The sequence below is a fragment of the Passer domesticus genome, chromosome 1 (assembly GCF_036417665.1).
Source record: "Passer domesticus isolate bPasDom1 chromosome 1, bPasDom1.hap1, whole genome shotgun sequence".
Classification (NCBI taxonomy): domain Eukaryota; kingdom Metazoa; phylum Chordata; class Aves; order Passeriformes; family Passeridae; genus Passer; species Passer domesticus.
The window spans coordinates 70,150,643-70,165,481 of NC_087474.1; the positions used below are offsets into that span (position 1 = coordinate 70,150,643).

The 14,839-nt window shown below is 36.4% G+C and overlaps 1 protein-coding gene across 6 annotated transcripts in view; it reads right to left on the reverse strand.

The window, feature by feature from the left end:
- The window catches only part of CDKAL1 (CDK5 regulatory subunit associated protein 1 like 1), a 378,983-nt gene that overhangs the window by 100,003 nt on the left and 264,141 nt on the right, over positions 1–14,839 (reverse strand). For all 6 annotated transcript variants that reach the window (XM_064422776.1, XM_064422785.1, XM_064422794.1 and 3 more), the window contains one exon: positions 4,516–4,696. In XM_064422776.1, coding sequence (XP_064278846.1) covers positions 4,516–4,696 — 181 coding nt within the window. The remainder of the gene's footprint in view (positions 1–4,515; positions 4,697–14,839) is intronic.

Below are 14,839 nucleotides of genomic sequence, written 5' to 3' on the forward strand. Positions count from 1 at the left end.
ACAGATCTAAGTGATGGTTTGATTAAATGGAGTGGGATACAAGATCTGATCACTGATATTTATTTCTCCTAATAATGGTGAGTGTACTAACAGTGTGTGAGTTTTCTAAGTCTTCAGGGTGACCAAGCAGCTGTAGCAGCTGCCTCTGGCCAGCTCTGTATACTCAGCATGATGTCACATGGTATGGAATACTCCTTTGGCCAGCTTGGGGCAACTGTCCCAGCTGTGCAGCCTCCCAGCTTCTTGTACCCCGCCAGCCTTCTTGCTGGCAGGGCATGAGAAGCTGAGAAGTTCTTGACTTGGTATAAACACTACTTAACAACAACGAGAAATATCATGTAGTGATATCTACATGATTCTCATATTAAATCCAAAACACAGCACCATACCAGCTACTAAGAATAAAATTAACTCTATTCCAGCCAAAACCAGGACAGTTATGAAGTCTGTAAATCAGTTATCCACCTCAATATAGTAAATAGTGCTTAATACAACTAATACAGAGAGAAAAAATTAATAAGACACTTCAGAGGAATTAAAGGAAATGTTCAATAGTTGAATGACAAAATTTTCTAGCTCGAAGCAATGTAATTATCTGGTGATATAAAGAAAGAAAGAAGGAAAGAGAAAGTGAATATATAATTGAAACTGAATTTCTTACACTATTGAAAAAACATACAGAAAAATTAGAATCCACACTGCAGTTGATAGCAGTGTTATCATGAAACTGCAGTCACATTACTGCTCTCAAAACAGCTACCATTTTCTATTCTCAGTAGAGATGAACCTAGAATCTAATTGTACCTTGTTAAGATCCTTATTTTCAAAATGGCTACTTCATCATGTATTTACCAAGTGACAAAAGTCAAGCTGATCCTGAGATTATAATCTCCCCTAATGTTTCAGTAATTGTGATGGACCAAATCTGCTGGACAGAAAAAAGAACCTTGCAAGTCCCCACATGAGTAATAGCTATCTTTAAAAAATAAGGACCAGAGAATCCAAAATGTAAGGTATTACATGCTCTTAATTTTAGAGAAAAAAAAAAAGTAACCTTCACACTTAGAATTATTCTGATCCTTTGCAATGCAACTAAACATGAGTTCCCTACCAGACACATCCAAGTAATATTCTCTTACATGACTCTTACTACCAGTTCAGCTAGAATCTGTAATTTGAGTTATGCAGTTATCAGCACCACCACTTTTACAAGCAGCAAGGAAATTGAGAAATTCAGATACATAACAACAATAGCAGCAGTAACAATACACAAAATAGCATTTCATCGTTAACACATTTCAGAGTGAGAATTTTCAACCCACTGGACATAAGGAGCATCCAGACTCATCTCTGAAACAGTGCATTTAGCAGAAGGTGGATGAAATGGGGGCAAAGGAAAGCAAAAAAAAAGGGTAGCATTTAAGTTCTGGACAACAACTTGGCTCATTTTCCATGTGCATGACTCAGGATTACCATAACTGCTTTTTTAAAAAAATCATGCCTAGGTTTGTTTTAACTTTTCTCTAAACTGGAAAGAGTATTAGTGGTAAGCATAATCTAACTGATGGTTATGAAATGACGAGACCATTCAGACGATTGTCTGATTCTCCATGGACATTTTTTCTCCAGGAGAAATAAGAAAGGCCTGCAGCCTTAGCTGTCTTTTCTGAATTTATGGTGGCAGAACTGTCCATCTGGATTAGTGTCATCTGCCCTTTTAGCAAAATATCGGTGCCTTAAGGCTTTCTTTCAGTGATAAATTATCTATGTGACGGGATGATTCCATGTTGACCTACTGATTGTTTTTTCTATTCAGATAATATCAAATGAGGATTTTCTTCCAAAGGCAATTATATTTAAGATCATCATCAAAACCATCCACTAAAATTATAAAAGTACTAACTATTACTATGCTTCATACTCTACAGATTGTCTCTACAAGTGGTAAAATCTTCCCAAAAAAGCTAATCTAAAAGGAACTCACATGACAAGTGTGTTATTATTGCAGCTGTGATACTTGGGCAGAACCACCAAAGCCATCTTGAGTCAGAGTTGCTGAAGAGGAACTCACTAAAGTGGAGCAGTTTGCAACTAGCAATGGATTTGTCCACTGCAGAAGTATTTAAAAACTGAAATAACATAGCAAATATATTCAGCCTTCAGAAAAAAAGTAACAAAGAAGAAAAGAAGAATAAGAGTTGTCAAATAACTTGCTCACTTATTCAACATCTTTTTTAAACAGATATTTTAAAAATATCTGTACAGACAAAATTATTTTCCCATAAAGAAATCCTACCAACAGATCCACTGCAGTGGATACTGCTATGAACATCTCGTGGAAGCACCAAGCTCCCAAGTGCAGACTGGTGATCCAGTGCACGCTGAGGCACTTGCACAGGCCAGCTGTATGGCAGTGCATGTGCTATTTCTTACCCAATGCAAATGCAATAAAATGCATTCATTAACGTGGATAATATTTCATTAAAAGATGAAAGGGTCAGAGTGGATGGTTGTGTGCTACTTCCTTTTCCTAGCAGAGAAATATAAGTTACTCTAAGCAAGGAATAACAAATAAAATGCTTGTCCATTTCTGGTTATGCAGGAAGGACCGTCAGCTGCTGTCTAGAAGTAATGTGAATATAAAACATAGGAGATTAGCACAAGCTCTTTCTGCTCTGTTTGACTAGTTGCTCTCCATTTCTACTAAGAGATAAAAGAACAAAGGATCTCATAACACAGGATTTTTGAAGGACTACAGGGAAAAAAAAAAAAGAAAAAAGGGAAACAAAATCTATTAATTACAGATTTTCATCAGCCCTGGATTAGAGGCCCCATCTTCTTTGAAGGTTCTATTTCACTGAAAGCAATAAGTACTAGTGCTACAAATAAGAAGAAAGAATGTAAAACTGGGTTAAATTGACAATTACCATTTTCAAGTAATACTTCTAACTACAGAAAAGCTAATATTCTTTTAATAATTTATCTCTTCACAGATTGTCTTCCCTTAAGTACCCAGTTAAGCAGGAGTGAGTAAATTAACTTAAGCTCTCTGCACGTCCTGTGAAAATGGCATTCTTAAGAACTTGTGCACAGGAACACAAACCTGAAACACAAACCAATGTTTTGATTTTTAAACTTCCTACCTTCCAAAAATTACATTTCTGAACCTTTTTTCATGCATCAAAATATCCAAAAAGCATTTAAGACTAAGACAAATAGTGAGTCGGTTACAGTAAAGAGACTACTTCAACAGCAGGCATTTATATTTGAAAGCGTACAATTTCCCATTATGAGATAATCTATAATAAAGGAATCAATTGCTCAAGCTGCACTACACTAAACAGCAAACTGAAGAAGCCAGATATAATCTTATGTTTCCAAGCAGCTGACACATTCTATGGAATTCATAGTATATACTGAGAGTAAACAGAGATACTTTGTTTAGCTTTCACACACATAAGCAAAGGAATACAAGTTCCAATATATTGTTTTGACTTTCTGTTGGTGTACCAAGATACATAAATTGAAAGAAATAGATTTTTCATTTAAATTGATTTACATTGCTGGTTGACTTTCATTCTTACTTTGAAAGGAAATATAAATGTTATTTATGCTCACAAAAATGATACAGTAATGAGTTGAATTACTACAGGCATCAATCTTGTATACTTTCCTGTTTTGAGATTCAGATTACAAAAATAACAAATTCAATTTTTTTGAAATAAATCAAACCATGTCTTCTGATATGATTGCTATCATTATTGCTTATAAATAGGTATTTATATAGAGCAAAATACAATCAATATCCATGTACCTTCTTTATAAAAACAGTTTGGAATTTAAGATGAGACTTTTGGAAGAGGCAGGCAGGCAGGCAGGCAGGCAGGCAGGCAGGCAGGCAGGCAGGAAGGAAGGAAGGAAGGAAGGAAGGAAGGAAGGAAGGAAGGAAGGAAGGAAGGAAGGAAGGAAGGAAGGAAGGAAGGAAGGAAGGAAGGAAGGAAGGAAGGAAGGAAGGAAGGAAGGAAGGATTAGATGCAATTTTATTAATGGCCTTTAACCTTCAGGCTGAAGGAAGTAAATGAGCAGTACATAAGGACAGTCTCAAGAAGATGTGGCCTGTGAATTTAATATTTGACAAATAAATCAGAGTTATTAATCACTGTTATTAATTCTTTGCATAATTATTCACAATAAGCTTGAGAATGCTGGAGTCACAGAAATCTTAAAATGGAAGAAAAAATTACTATGTGTAAACAATCAGCTACTACTCTTGGTAGTCATTCACCCCAAACTTGACAGAAAGCAGACAAGATCTCCACTATAACCACTGTATTACCCTTCCTCACAATCTGAACAGTCATTTATATATGAAAACACTTCCAGTGGTCTAGCCTAGCATCATTTCCCTTACTGGACTGAAAAAATCCTTCATTTGAATGTGGCACAGTTCTGCAGAAAATATACATTTTCGTGCACATGCTTGATGTATTAAAGCCATCTGAAAATGGATCTTACCACTGCAGCTGGAACTTGAGGCATTTTTGCAGCTGGAGTTCCTGGACGTGGGTAGAACTGATTAATAAACAAGCTTGGAAACCTGTACAGTTCTACAAGTTTCATAGTTTCTTGAAAATCTTCATCTGTCTCTCCTGGAAAACCACAAATGATGTCTGTAGCAATTGTTATTCCAGGCACTCTGTAAAGGAAGTAGAAAGAAGCACTTAATTGAGGACATGTAGAAGTCTTGCTCCCTTAAAAGCTAGTGTACATAGACATATAACTTTCAACTTTATCTACAGAAATTGAGACCTACAAGTATCTTGGTGTTAAAAAAAAGATTTTAACAGCATTGCTTGGTAATGAGAAATGGATCTGGTGCTCAGCTGAGAGCACAAGTAATAGATACTGCAGCAAATACTGGATTAGGATTGTGACATAAGAGTGAAAACATCTGGATCAATTCTTCCTTCAATCAAAATTAGAGGTAATCAGCACATCTTGTTATTTCTTGAATTCTGATTGCTTAATCTATAAAATGTAAACCTTTTGAGACTCAGTCACTAGAAAATGTCAACTATTTAATGTTTTATATGGCTGCTATCAAAGTAGAACAGGGTGTCTGAAAGAGGGGTCTGGCATGTCATATCACCTAGCAAATTTGAACACAATTGGCTTAGGAGCCAAAAATACATCTTTAGTCACAAGTTAATTTTTAACTCAGTGTTCTAAAACATCAGCCTATGCCTTGCTTTAAAGCAAAAAAGGAAAACAAAATACTTAAGTTCACAAATGCACAAAGTTCACAAAGGCAGTGAGTTCTCTCGTTATTTAAGCAAGGTCAACATTTCCTAACCATTCCCCTTGGACTAAATATGCAGATCCCTCACACACATCAGGTTAAGGCAGCACAGCTGACAGAGACAGCCCACAGACACAGAAAGATGCATAAGAGGGTGAAGTTAGGGGGCTTGAGTTGAAATTATGCCACTATCACCATCTTGGACATGGTGGGAACATGGCATGAACACCTTCCCCAGTAGATACTGGAGAAGCCATCAAGGCTTGCACCCAGACTGAGCTTTGTGTAGAGTGGGAATAATGATAAGCATCCTCTAGAGAGAGGCAGAAACACATAGTACTCAGTGCTCCCTCTTGACACAGATGAGACTGTTTCCACAATGCAGAGGTCACTCCATGCTGCCAGTAACATGATAAACTGCAGAAATGTTGGGGAAAAGTAAGAATTCTACACAAATATTGGTGGTATCTAACTTAGAACTGGCCCTGTTTCAAGGAGGGGGAGTAGATGAGATGTCTTCCAGAGGTTCCTTCCAATCTAAATAATACTACAGCTCTTATATAGGCCACAGGCAAGGGAACAGCTGAGAGAGATTGTTTTAGGGGTGAATGGTATAAAGACAACCGTCACAAGCAAAGTTCACACTGGAGGTTAACAAGGGGTCTCCAAGACTGTCTCTAACCTAAAGAAATGGATGGAAGGTTTCTCTTCCCCTCATCCAGTTAAGACAATGCAGAACTGTGAATGTCAGTGTATGTATCCCAAATTACATTTATAAAGCATTCAGATAGCCAAAGAAAACTATTATTTCATTAGACATACATCACCACAGAAAAAAAATGATGCTGTGATTATAGTGAGTGAAGAAACTTGATTTTGAATAACTGAAAGAAAAACTTTCTGAAACAATGAGTTATACTGGAAAAGGAAAGCCTGTTGGCAAAAGACCCCAAAAGAGGAAAGGAGAGAATACCATTCTTATTAATTTTATTAGGTACAATATTAGACCATAGCTTATATCTACCACAACAACCTTCAGACAAATTGTACATGGTAATGAATATATTTTGTGATTTTTTCCCCCCAAATTTAATTTTTTTTTCTTCAAGTATTGGCAATGAGCTTATATTAATGCCTTGGCCTCCTTTTAGACTGTGCCTGGACATATAGGTAACAGCACAGGAATTGATATAGAATCTTATTTCACCTTTTTCTTATGAAAAACCCCCAGCAAAGAAACCAAATTCTATCAATTCCCTTTTGAGTTCACAAATTCAGACTCTATCATCTGAGTTGAGGTTAAAAGGAGGCATCTGAACAACAAATCAAAACCACTATATAACTGAACATTTTCAAGGACTTGATCCAACAGCCCTAAGTGGGAAGCACAATCTGGATGTTGTGCAGCAGAGCAGAAATCCCCAGAGCTGATGGCTCAGCACCCTCAGTCACTGCTGCTTTCTTAAGACTGACAAACATCAAGATATGAACTTCTGCTTGATATCAAGTAACAATAAAATCCCTTATCTTTAAGGACTGAGCGAAGAGAGCAGCACCACATTCTGAAACATGATTTTGTTCATACACAAATACCTTGTGCAGCAGTTGTAAGCTCATGGAAGAAAGAGTACATTACTTTATAAACCAATGCCACCTAACATCAGCTGCCATTTCTCAGAACACGAACAGAACATTCATTACATTTGACAAAACCATTATAATGAAGTTATTTTATCCATTTTAATGACACTATTGGCAACAGTCAAAGCATTTATTACCAATGGTAGTAGTAATACCATCCTTTACAAAGGCCTGGTTGTTTCTATAGCAACATGAATTATAAGGTCCAATCAAGCTAGATACAATAAAATATGCTCTTTTTCTCCATAACACCAGTTGTCATTCAGTTAAAAGGAAATTACATATTTTAAAAATTCATAAACTCTACAAATGTCTGAACTCCATTTGCTGATAAGGTGTTAATTATCTTAGTAATTAGATTTCTTCCTAGATGGAATTATTACACACAAAGAAAAGCCTGGGTACAAAAAGAGAATAAGGACCATGGTGTATTCAGCAACAGCAATTAATTACAGTTCAATCCAGTGTAAATGCCTAAAATATGACATTGCATAGTGCATTTTTATATCACTGCTGATTATATTGTTTAACAAGCAGTTTAAAAAAGGGAGAAAAGCATGAGATTTCACTCAAAGTCCAAAATGACAAAAATCAAGCTCTTAAAGACTTTTCAAAGCAGAGATGAACAAAAATATGTAGAATTAGTTCCACATGTGAAACATAATTTCTTAATGAAAAATGAGGAGGAAAAGATATAATTATGGAAAAATATAAAACACATACACACTTGAAAATTAAAGTGACCTTTTCTCTGACAGCCTAAAAGAAAGTAGCACAAAACTCTTTATTAGTTTGATTCAGATGATGTTTAAGAATTGCTCTATGAAATATGATCCAAAATCACATAAAAACAAGTTCATGTGCATCAGCCAATATTACCATTATTTTACACCAAATGCTGCTTATCTATTCTGAAGGAAAGAAAACACTGCTGAACATCCCCTGTAACATTTATTACATGAACTCATTTACAGATAGCCCAACTATTCAGTTTCCACAAATATTTTTTAGGGTGTAGGAGACAAGCTCTACAACATATTGACTCTCAATTGGGATGTTTTACAATGAAACTGTGGAATTTCAGAACAAGATGAACTGGAGGAATACGTAAACCATGTATAAGATAAAAAGCCCTAATACTTATTTTCTCCCCTATGTCCCTCTACATATATAAATCCCTTCCATCTACTCAAGCAGACTGATGTTTTGCCATTCTGAACTAGACCAGCAATGCAAACCCAATCATCCCGGGTAATTCTGACCACCCAAAAAGAAGCAACTACTTCACCTTACAATGAAGACACATCTGTTTTAGTGTGATGCTGTAAGGGCCAACACACCCATGAACAAGTGCTGAAAGCACAGGTATCCAAACCTCACAGAAAGGAAGAACAAGATGTGTTTGAAAGAATACAGAAGAAAAGCAACATCCTACCCTCTGCCTGAAGAGGAATCAAGCCAGCCTCTGGGGTCAGAGAAAAAAATCAGACCCAAGGAACTGACTGATGCCCAGAAGTCAAGTCATGGACAAGTGACTTAGAAAGAAGATAAAAGGAATAAAAGCTGACAAAAATAAAACAGTAAGACCATCCCCCCATCCCATCCCCATTTTTACAGAGCAATATTTCTAAGAAAAGCAGACCAAAACTGTGAAAATGTCTAAAATTCACTTGTTACATGGACCACATCATATGGTTTTAGCTACAGAAAACATTTCCTTTAGCAATAACCATTACAAACCAAATCCATGTTCCAGGAAGAAATGTAAAGGAGCTAAAATTATCACCTTCAGCTACTCACATGACCACTTGAAATTCTTTTGCATGATCGCGTATTATTCCCACTTCCATTTCATCAATTAACACTTAAATCCAGAAATTACTTAAAACCACCAACTTGCTCTTAAGCAAGACCAGCTACCTCCATCCCTTACTGTCTAACAAAATACTAGATTAGAATAAATAGCAATATGAATAAAAAGAAAACACTATATAGTTTTATAGAAAGGTATGAGAACTCCCCGTGTAATCTATAGTAATTAAAGTGAAAACAAAAAGTGTGATGACATAGCAACTTCTTGATTCACAAATTAGAAATTTGCATTAAAAAAAAGTTAAGAAAAAACCTGAATTTTTATAAAAATAAAACCAGTCTACTCTGAAATGTTATTTCAGCATCATGCATTATTTTATATTTTAAAATGCTTCTGCAGTATAAGCCCATTCAGAGAACATGAAATGAGGTTAATGGATGAAATAATTTGAAGGTATCTGAGTTGGCCTTTCAAGTGTATTTACAGAGCCTAACAGGCATCTCAATGTGCCATTTTGTGTTGGAGCTGAGGGATGTGTTTGCATCTTCCCAGTGACCACACACAGTCTTCCAGAAGCCCTTTTCACCCCCTCTTTCTCTTTTCTCCATGAGGCTGGCTCTTGTGGGATTTCTGACTTCAACTTAATCGCTCACTGAGGAGTCACACCAACTGGAGCTAGCACAAGAGAAACAGACTGCTCAGCTGGAAGCACCATCTAGGAACAACAGGAAACTTCACCCTGCCTCTCTCTTGGCTATATGGAGATTAACCTGAGGATTAAGCCATGGAAAAATCCCCACACTTTGAGAAAGGAATTCAGCCTGTTTCTGTTCTGAAATCCTCCAGCACCTCTCTCTCTCCATGGACTATGAATGCAGCACAGGACAACACACACCTAAGTTAAGTGCCTAGAGTTGGGGGACTAAACCTGAGCATAATTCATGAAGTTCTCAATCCTTTCCCGTTTACGATTTACCCTAAATTACACAATGGATGAACAGGCATCTAATAAATGGGTATCCACTGAAAATGTTTTTCTTGGTAATCTTTTCCATATGTGTTTAAAAGTAGTCCAGGATGTGTGAGTTCAGAACCTCTGTGTCAGAAAAACAAGTTCTTTTGAATCCTCATATCAATTGCTGAACTGATTTACACATGGAGTAAAACTGGAAAGTACCTTGGTTTAATGACAACAGGCATGTCATAAACACTTCTGTGCAAAGTCTCTTAAATGACAACATACTGAGCTTTATGGCCAGATATAAACTATACTTTGGTAAGACACCTTATTAAAATGCAGCTATATATATCAGGAACATTAATATTTAAGAGAATTTATATAGCAATTATATAGGATATAAGAAATTATCTTATTTCCAATATTTCAATATGTTCTCTATTACTGTGTATGACAACTCCAGGTTGTCTCACAAATCAGTTCTGCTTCACCTCAGTTTGGTTGAATTAAAGCAAAAAAGGTAACTAGGTTGATACTGCATGTAAAAGTATTTAATGGCTTCATTTATAAGTCAACTCACTTTTTGCTCAACTATTGAGACAACGAATACTATCACATGTTTAAGTAAGTCTATTTTATGTGTGTAAAAAATGTAATTTTACTACTTTTTTAAAAACTTTTCACAGCTTCGATCATATCCCTCTGAAATTGATGCCCAAGATACAACAAACCAGAAAAAAAATTGTAATGCCATATTGTTTATGCTTTTGCTTTGATTAAAAACCAATAAAACAGAAAAACGAAAGCCAGACAGGACCACAGAGAAAACCTCAATATATTTTTTCAGATTATTCTTGCAGATTTCCCTGAAGGAAGGTATGTACCTGGGAAAAGAGTTGGCAACACCATTAAATCCTACCAGTTAATTTGGAGGTAGTTCATAGTGAAACACTTCAAATTTCACAGGTAGCAGAAACTACACAGTAAGTCTAGCCTTACAGCTAGAGAATCAGGGGATGTAGCCTGCTTCTGGCATTTCACACCTTACAGAGCATTCGAAGCTGCTCCTGCTGGTGGTTCCATAGGGAACACGTTACACCTGAGCTTTGTGATCTGCTGCGATGTCCAATGGATTTACAAGTGCAGCTTAATATGTTGGGCTTGACTTTGGAGTCATTTGTGGTTTTAATGTAAGTCACCCTAAACAGGCTGTAGAATTGTATCTGTGATTAAGAAGCACAATCCAACAGCTCTCAGAGTTTAACTGGGAGCGAGAACAGGCAATTTTTAATGACTGTTCTTTTCCCAACCCACCTCCTGCCCCCAGAAGAGCTCTTTCAGAAACTGGGCTGAATGACACCTGGAGGCAGCAAGCAGACCTGATTTCCAGAACTCAGCGTGAGAAGGTATAGGTGTGGAGGACTCTGTGCGAGTAGGGACTGGGCTGTCCTTGTTACCAGGGAATAGTGACCTAGATAAAAAGTATATCTCATAATTAGCATGGCTCACTGCCTGAGGATGAAAGAGTACACATGGTTTTACTCTCTTCAAACAATTATTGTGAAGGTTGCCAGAGTTCCTACTAGATGTAGCCCAAATGGTTTAGGAGAAGCATTATAATACTTCCCATTATCAATTTTCCTTAAACCCCCCCCCAAAAAAAAACAACTCAAAAAAATCCAAACCAAAAACGCAAACCAAATAGTTAAGGCTTGGACCAACTTAATTCAACCATAAGGTGTTCTACTCTCCACATAAACAATAAACATTTTATAGAACTTCATTACAGATTTATAACTTCAGATCATTATTGTTTTATGATTAAAAAATGAGCGACTTAAGACTCAACATCCTTAAACTTCATTTCCATTCAATCTCTAATAAATACCATCTGCTGTGTACTTTAGGGATATAATACCCGTCAAAAACTCAGCCGTATTATGAGAACCGGCACCAAGTTGATCTGAAATGCATATTTGAACAGATGTGTTTAAATTACATCTCTCTGTCTATCCACACACATAAATTCAGAATAAGCATGTGTTGATTTAAAATGCATAAAAAAGGGATTTGGAGATGCATCAAAAGTGAACAGCATCTCAATGGATCAAGGCTCACATTACTAAAGGTCATCCCTAAAAATAAAGTTTGAATTTATTAAGGGTTGCACCAGGGAACCGTTCTTGGGAGCTGACTTAATGTTTGCTGCTCTAAAGCAGCCATTGAAATTACACTAATTTTCTATGACCCTTCACATTTTAGCATTAGAGCTGTCAGGCATGGTCAGAAATAATAGGATCTCAGCCATGAGTAGCAGAGAATATGATATACTTTTTCTCAGTCTGACATAATGCTTATCATCAATACTAAACGTCTTGGGCTCTGAGGACCCATCCACGTCTGTTTCAGTGACAGTCATTTAGCTCTTCACTCTGACACAGAAATCAGGCATATAAAACAAAATGATTAGCATGCCTTTTTGGCATGATGAAACCAAATTAAAAAATTGCAAGCAGGGCTCCATTAACAAATGCTAATTTAAAAAGAAAAAAAATATTTCTGAACACGTCTTTTCACCAGTCTATAATCTACAGTCTTGCAATGTTTCAGGGATCTTGAAGGTAAGACACACTGGTCCAGAGGTCCATCTAAGCCAGCAATCTACTCCTAGCATAGGCATCAGAAGTAGCCCAGGAAAGCATTTTGGATGTTGAGCCCCACCCCCAGAATCCCTTTGTCCTTACAACTGGGTTTTGTCAGAAAGATATTTCTGTAACCAGCAGCTTCTGATGCATTTCTTTTCTATTAACTTGTCAACAAGTCTCTCCTTGAATTTAAACCCCTCCATAGAAAAACCACTTGAAACAAAAGTCTCCAGTGAGCCTTCCATGTGCTAATTCCATTTGATATCCTCTAATTGTTATGCTGGGAGAGACCACTAACAACTTCATTCACCTTCTCAGTGCTCTTCATGATTTTACTGACCTCTGTTCTAGTCCCTCTCAATTAGCAACTTCCAGACTGAGGAGTCCTTAATTTCCTTTGTGTGAAGATTTGTCATACCTCTGATAATTTCTGTTAGTCTTTACAGTATCATTGCTCATTGTAACCTATCGTTTTTGAGAGGGGCATTGACAGCATGTAACAATACTGGCACAAGAAAATAAAAATCTCAAAATAGTTTTAGAATTTAGATAAATGTTCTGCTTTTAATATTTTTCTTTCAGGTTTGGGTTAATTTGTTTTCCAGTAAGCAGATAGCAAAAAGTAATGGACCTTACACAAGGCAAGGGACAAGAGAGAAATGAGTTTTAAAAAATAAGCTGTAAGTGGAAACAAAAAGAAGGCCAAGCACATTTTAAAGACAGGACAAAGTCAGCAATGAGGTGGTAAAGGGAACTGAAGATGTTGTCAAAGGAAGAATAGTAGTATGACAAGTTGCAAGACTTTAACAGAGAAAGCAAGATTTCTGTCTGAAGCAAAACCAAGAACCGATCAAGAAAAAAAAAAGAGGAAATAAAATTGCCAATGAGACAGATGTTTTATTCCAAGGTGTTGGTTCAAGATAATTTATATTAACAACTTTTGCAACACAGGGAAGGAGTAGAGAATGGCAAGACATACATTAAAACAAAGAAGCTTTTGAAAAAATCATGCAGTTTGAAAGAGTTCCCTTCAAACAGCTGAATAGATTTAAGAGACACAATTCTTTCACATCACAACCTATACGAACAAATTGACTGGATCTTTTTTCTGCCTTACAACTTTGTAAGAAATCATCACACAAAAAGTTTTCCAGTTGCCAACATCAATATGGAAAGGACCAACACTGAAGGAAACAGCAGTTAAAAACACAGGCATGATGTGCACTAAATTTAATGTAACCTCCATTCAATTTTTAAAGCATCAAATGAAACAGAACTTTTGCCACACCAGCTGATCACCCAAAACACAGTAGCTTATTTGCTACATCCTTATCAACTTGCAGAAGGTGTTATAACTAAACCTGAGAGTCACAGTTTTAACAGAGCAGCAGGCAGGTTGTCTAGGCCAAGGCTTTAGCAGCCATAAGCAGTTTTCCTGAATATTAGCCAAAGGCATTTAAATCACAGTTCATGTACTCTAACTAAACAATGCTGCAGTTTTACATCAGATAGCTTTTGATGCAGATTCCTATGCATTCTTAAATGTGAATATTTCAGAGCCAGCATCTCTCAAGTATCAGGTAGGTCAAAACCCTTTAGTGTCACCTCTCCAAAACTTTTTTTCACCTTAGAAAGCAATGTATATACAGGAAAGAGTAGCATAGGGTGCTACTCCTATCTGCAGCACAAAAAGCAAATTTGAATAATGATAAATGATTTCTCAGAGTAAGTGTAGTATTTGGCTCAAAATTCCAGTAACATCCTCCCTACTCCAAAAAGATTGAAAGCTGCTATTGTGTAACTTCAAAGTTTTTCATTTTTATTTCATGATCCACTGGCAAATGTAACTATATGGTCTTAAAACTTCAAACCAAGGTGTGACACAAGGATTGGGATGTACTCAGAACATACCACCTATAGAGCTTCAGAATTATATTTTCAGAGGTAACACTTCAGACTCACAAGTAATGTTATTTCCCTATCAAGCCAAAACCCATGAGCTTAACTTCAAAGAAATCCAGTGTGCTTTACTAATTAAAGTGTGATAAGATAAAGTTAATTATATTTCAATATAATCATACTTCAATCAGCATAATGCAATATAACTTGGATCGCTGGGAAACAGAGAATTTACCTTGCAAGAATAAATTTAAAGAAATTATGAAGTAAATATTTCAAAAGGGCATGTATAAAGAATTATTCATTCATTCATGTAAAAATATAATAGAGATAACATTCAGCAAGAACTGGGCATGACTGTTAAGGTAATGGGCATCACTGGAGAGATAGTACACAACAAACACCATCTGCAAATCACTGTCTCATCCCATTCATGACATTCTGTGACAACAATCTGAATTTAAAGAAATCACACCAGAAATAATATCCATCTTTATGAGCAAGAACAATTCACTTGGCTAACTGGAAAGTAGCAGAATGGCTGTGAGAAGTATCTTTCATTCTCAGATATACCCAAACAGTAG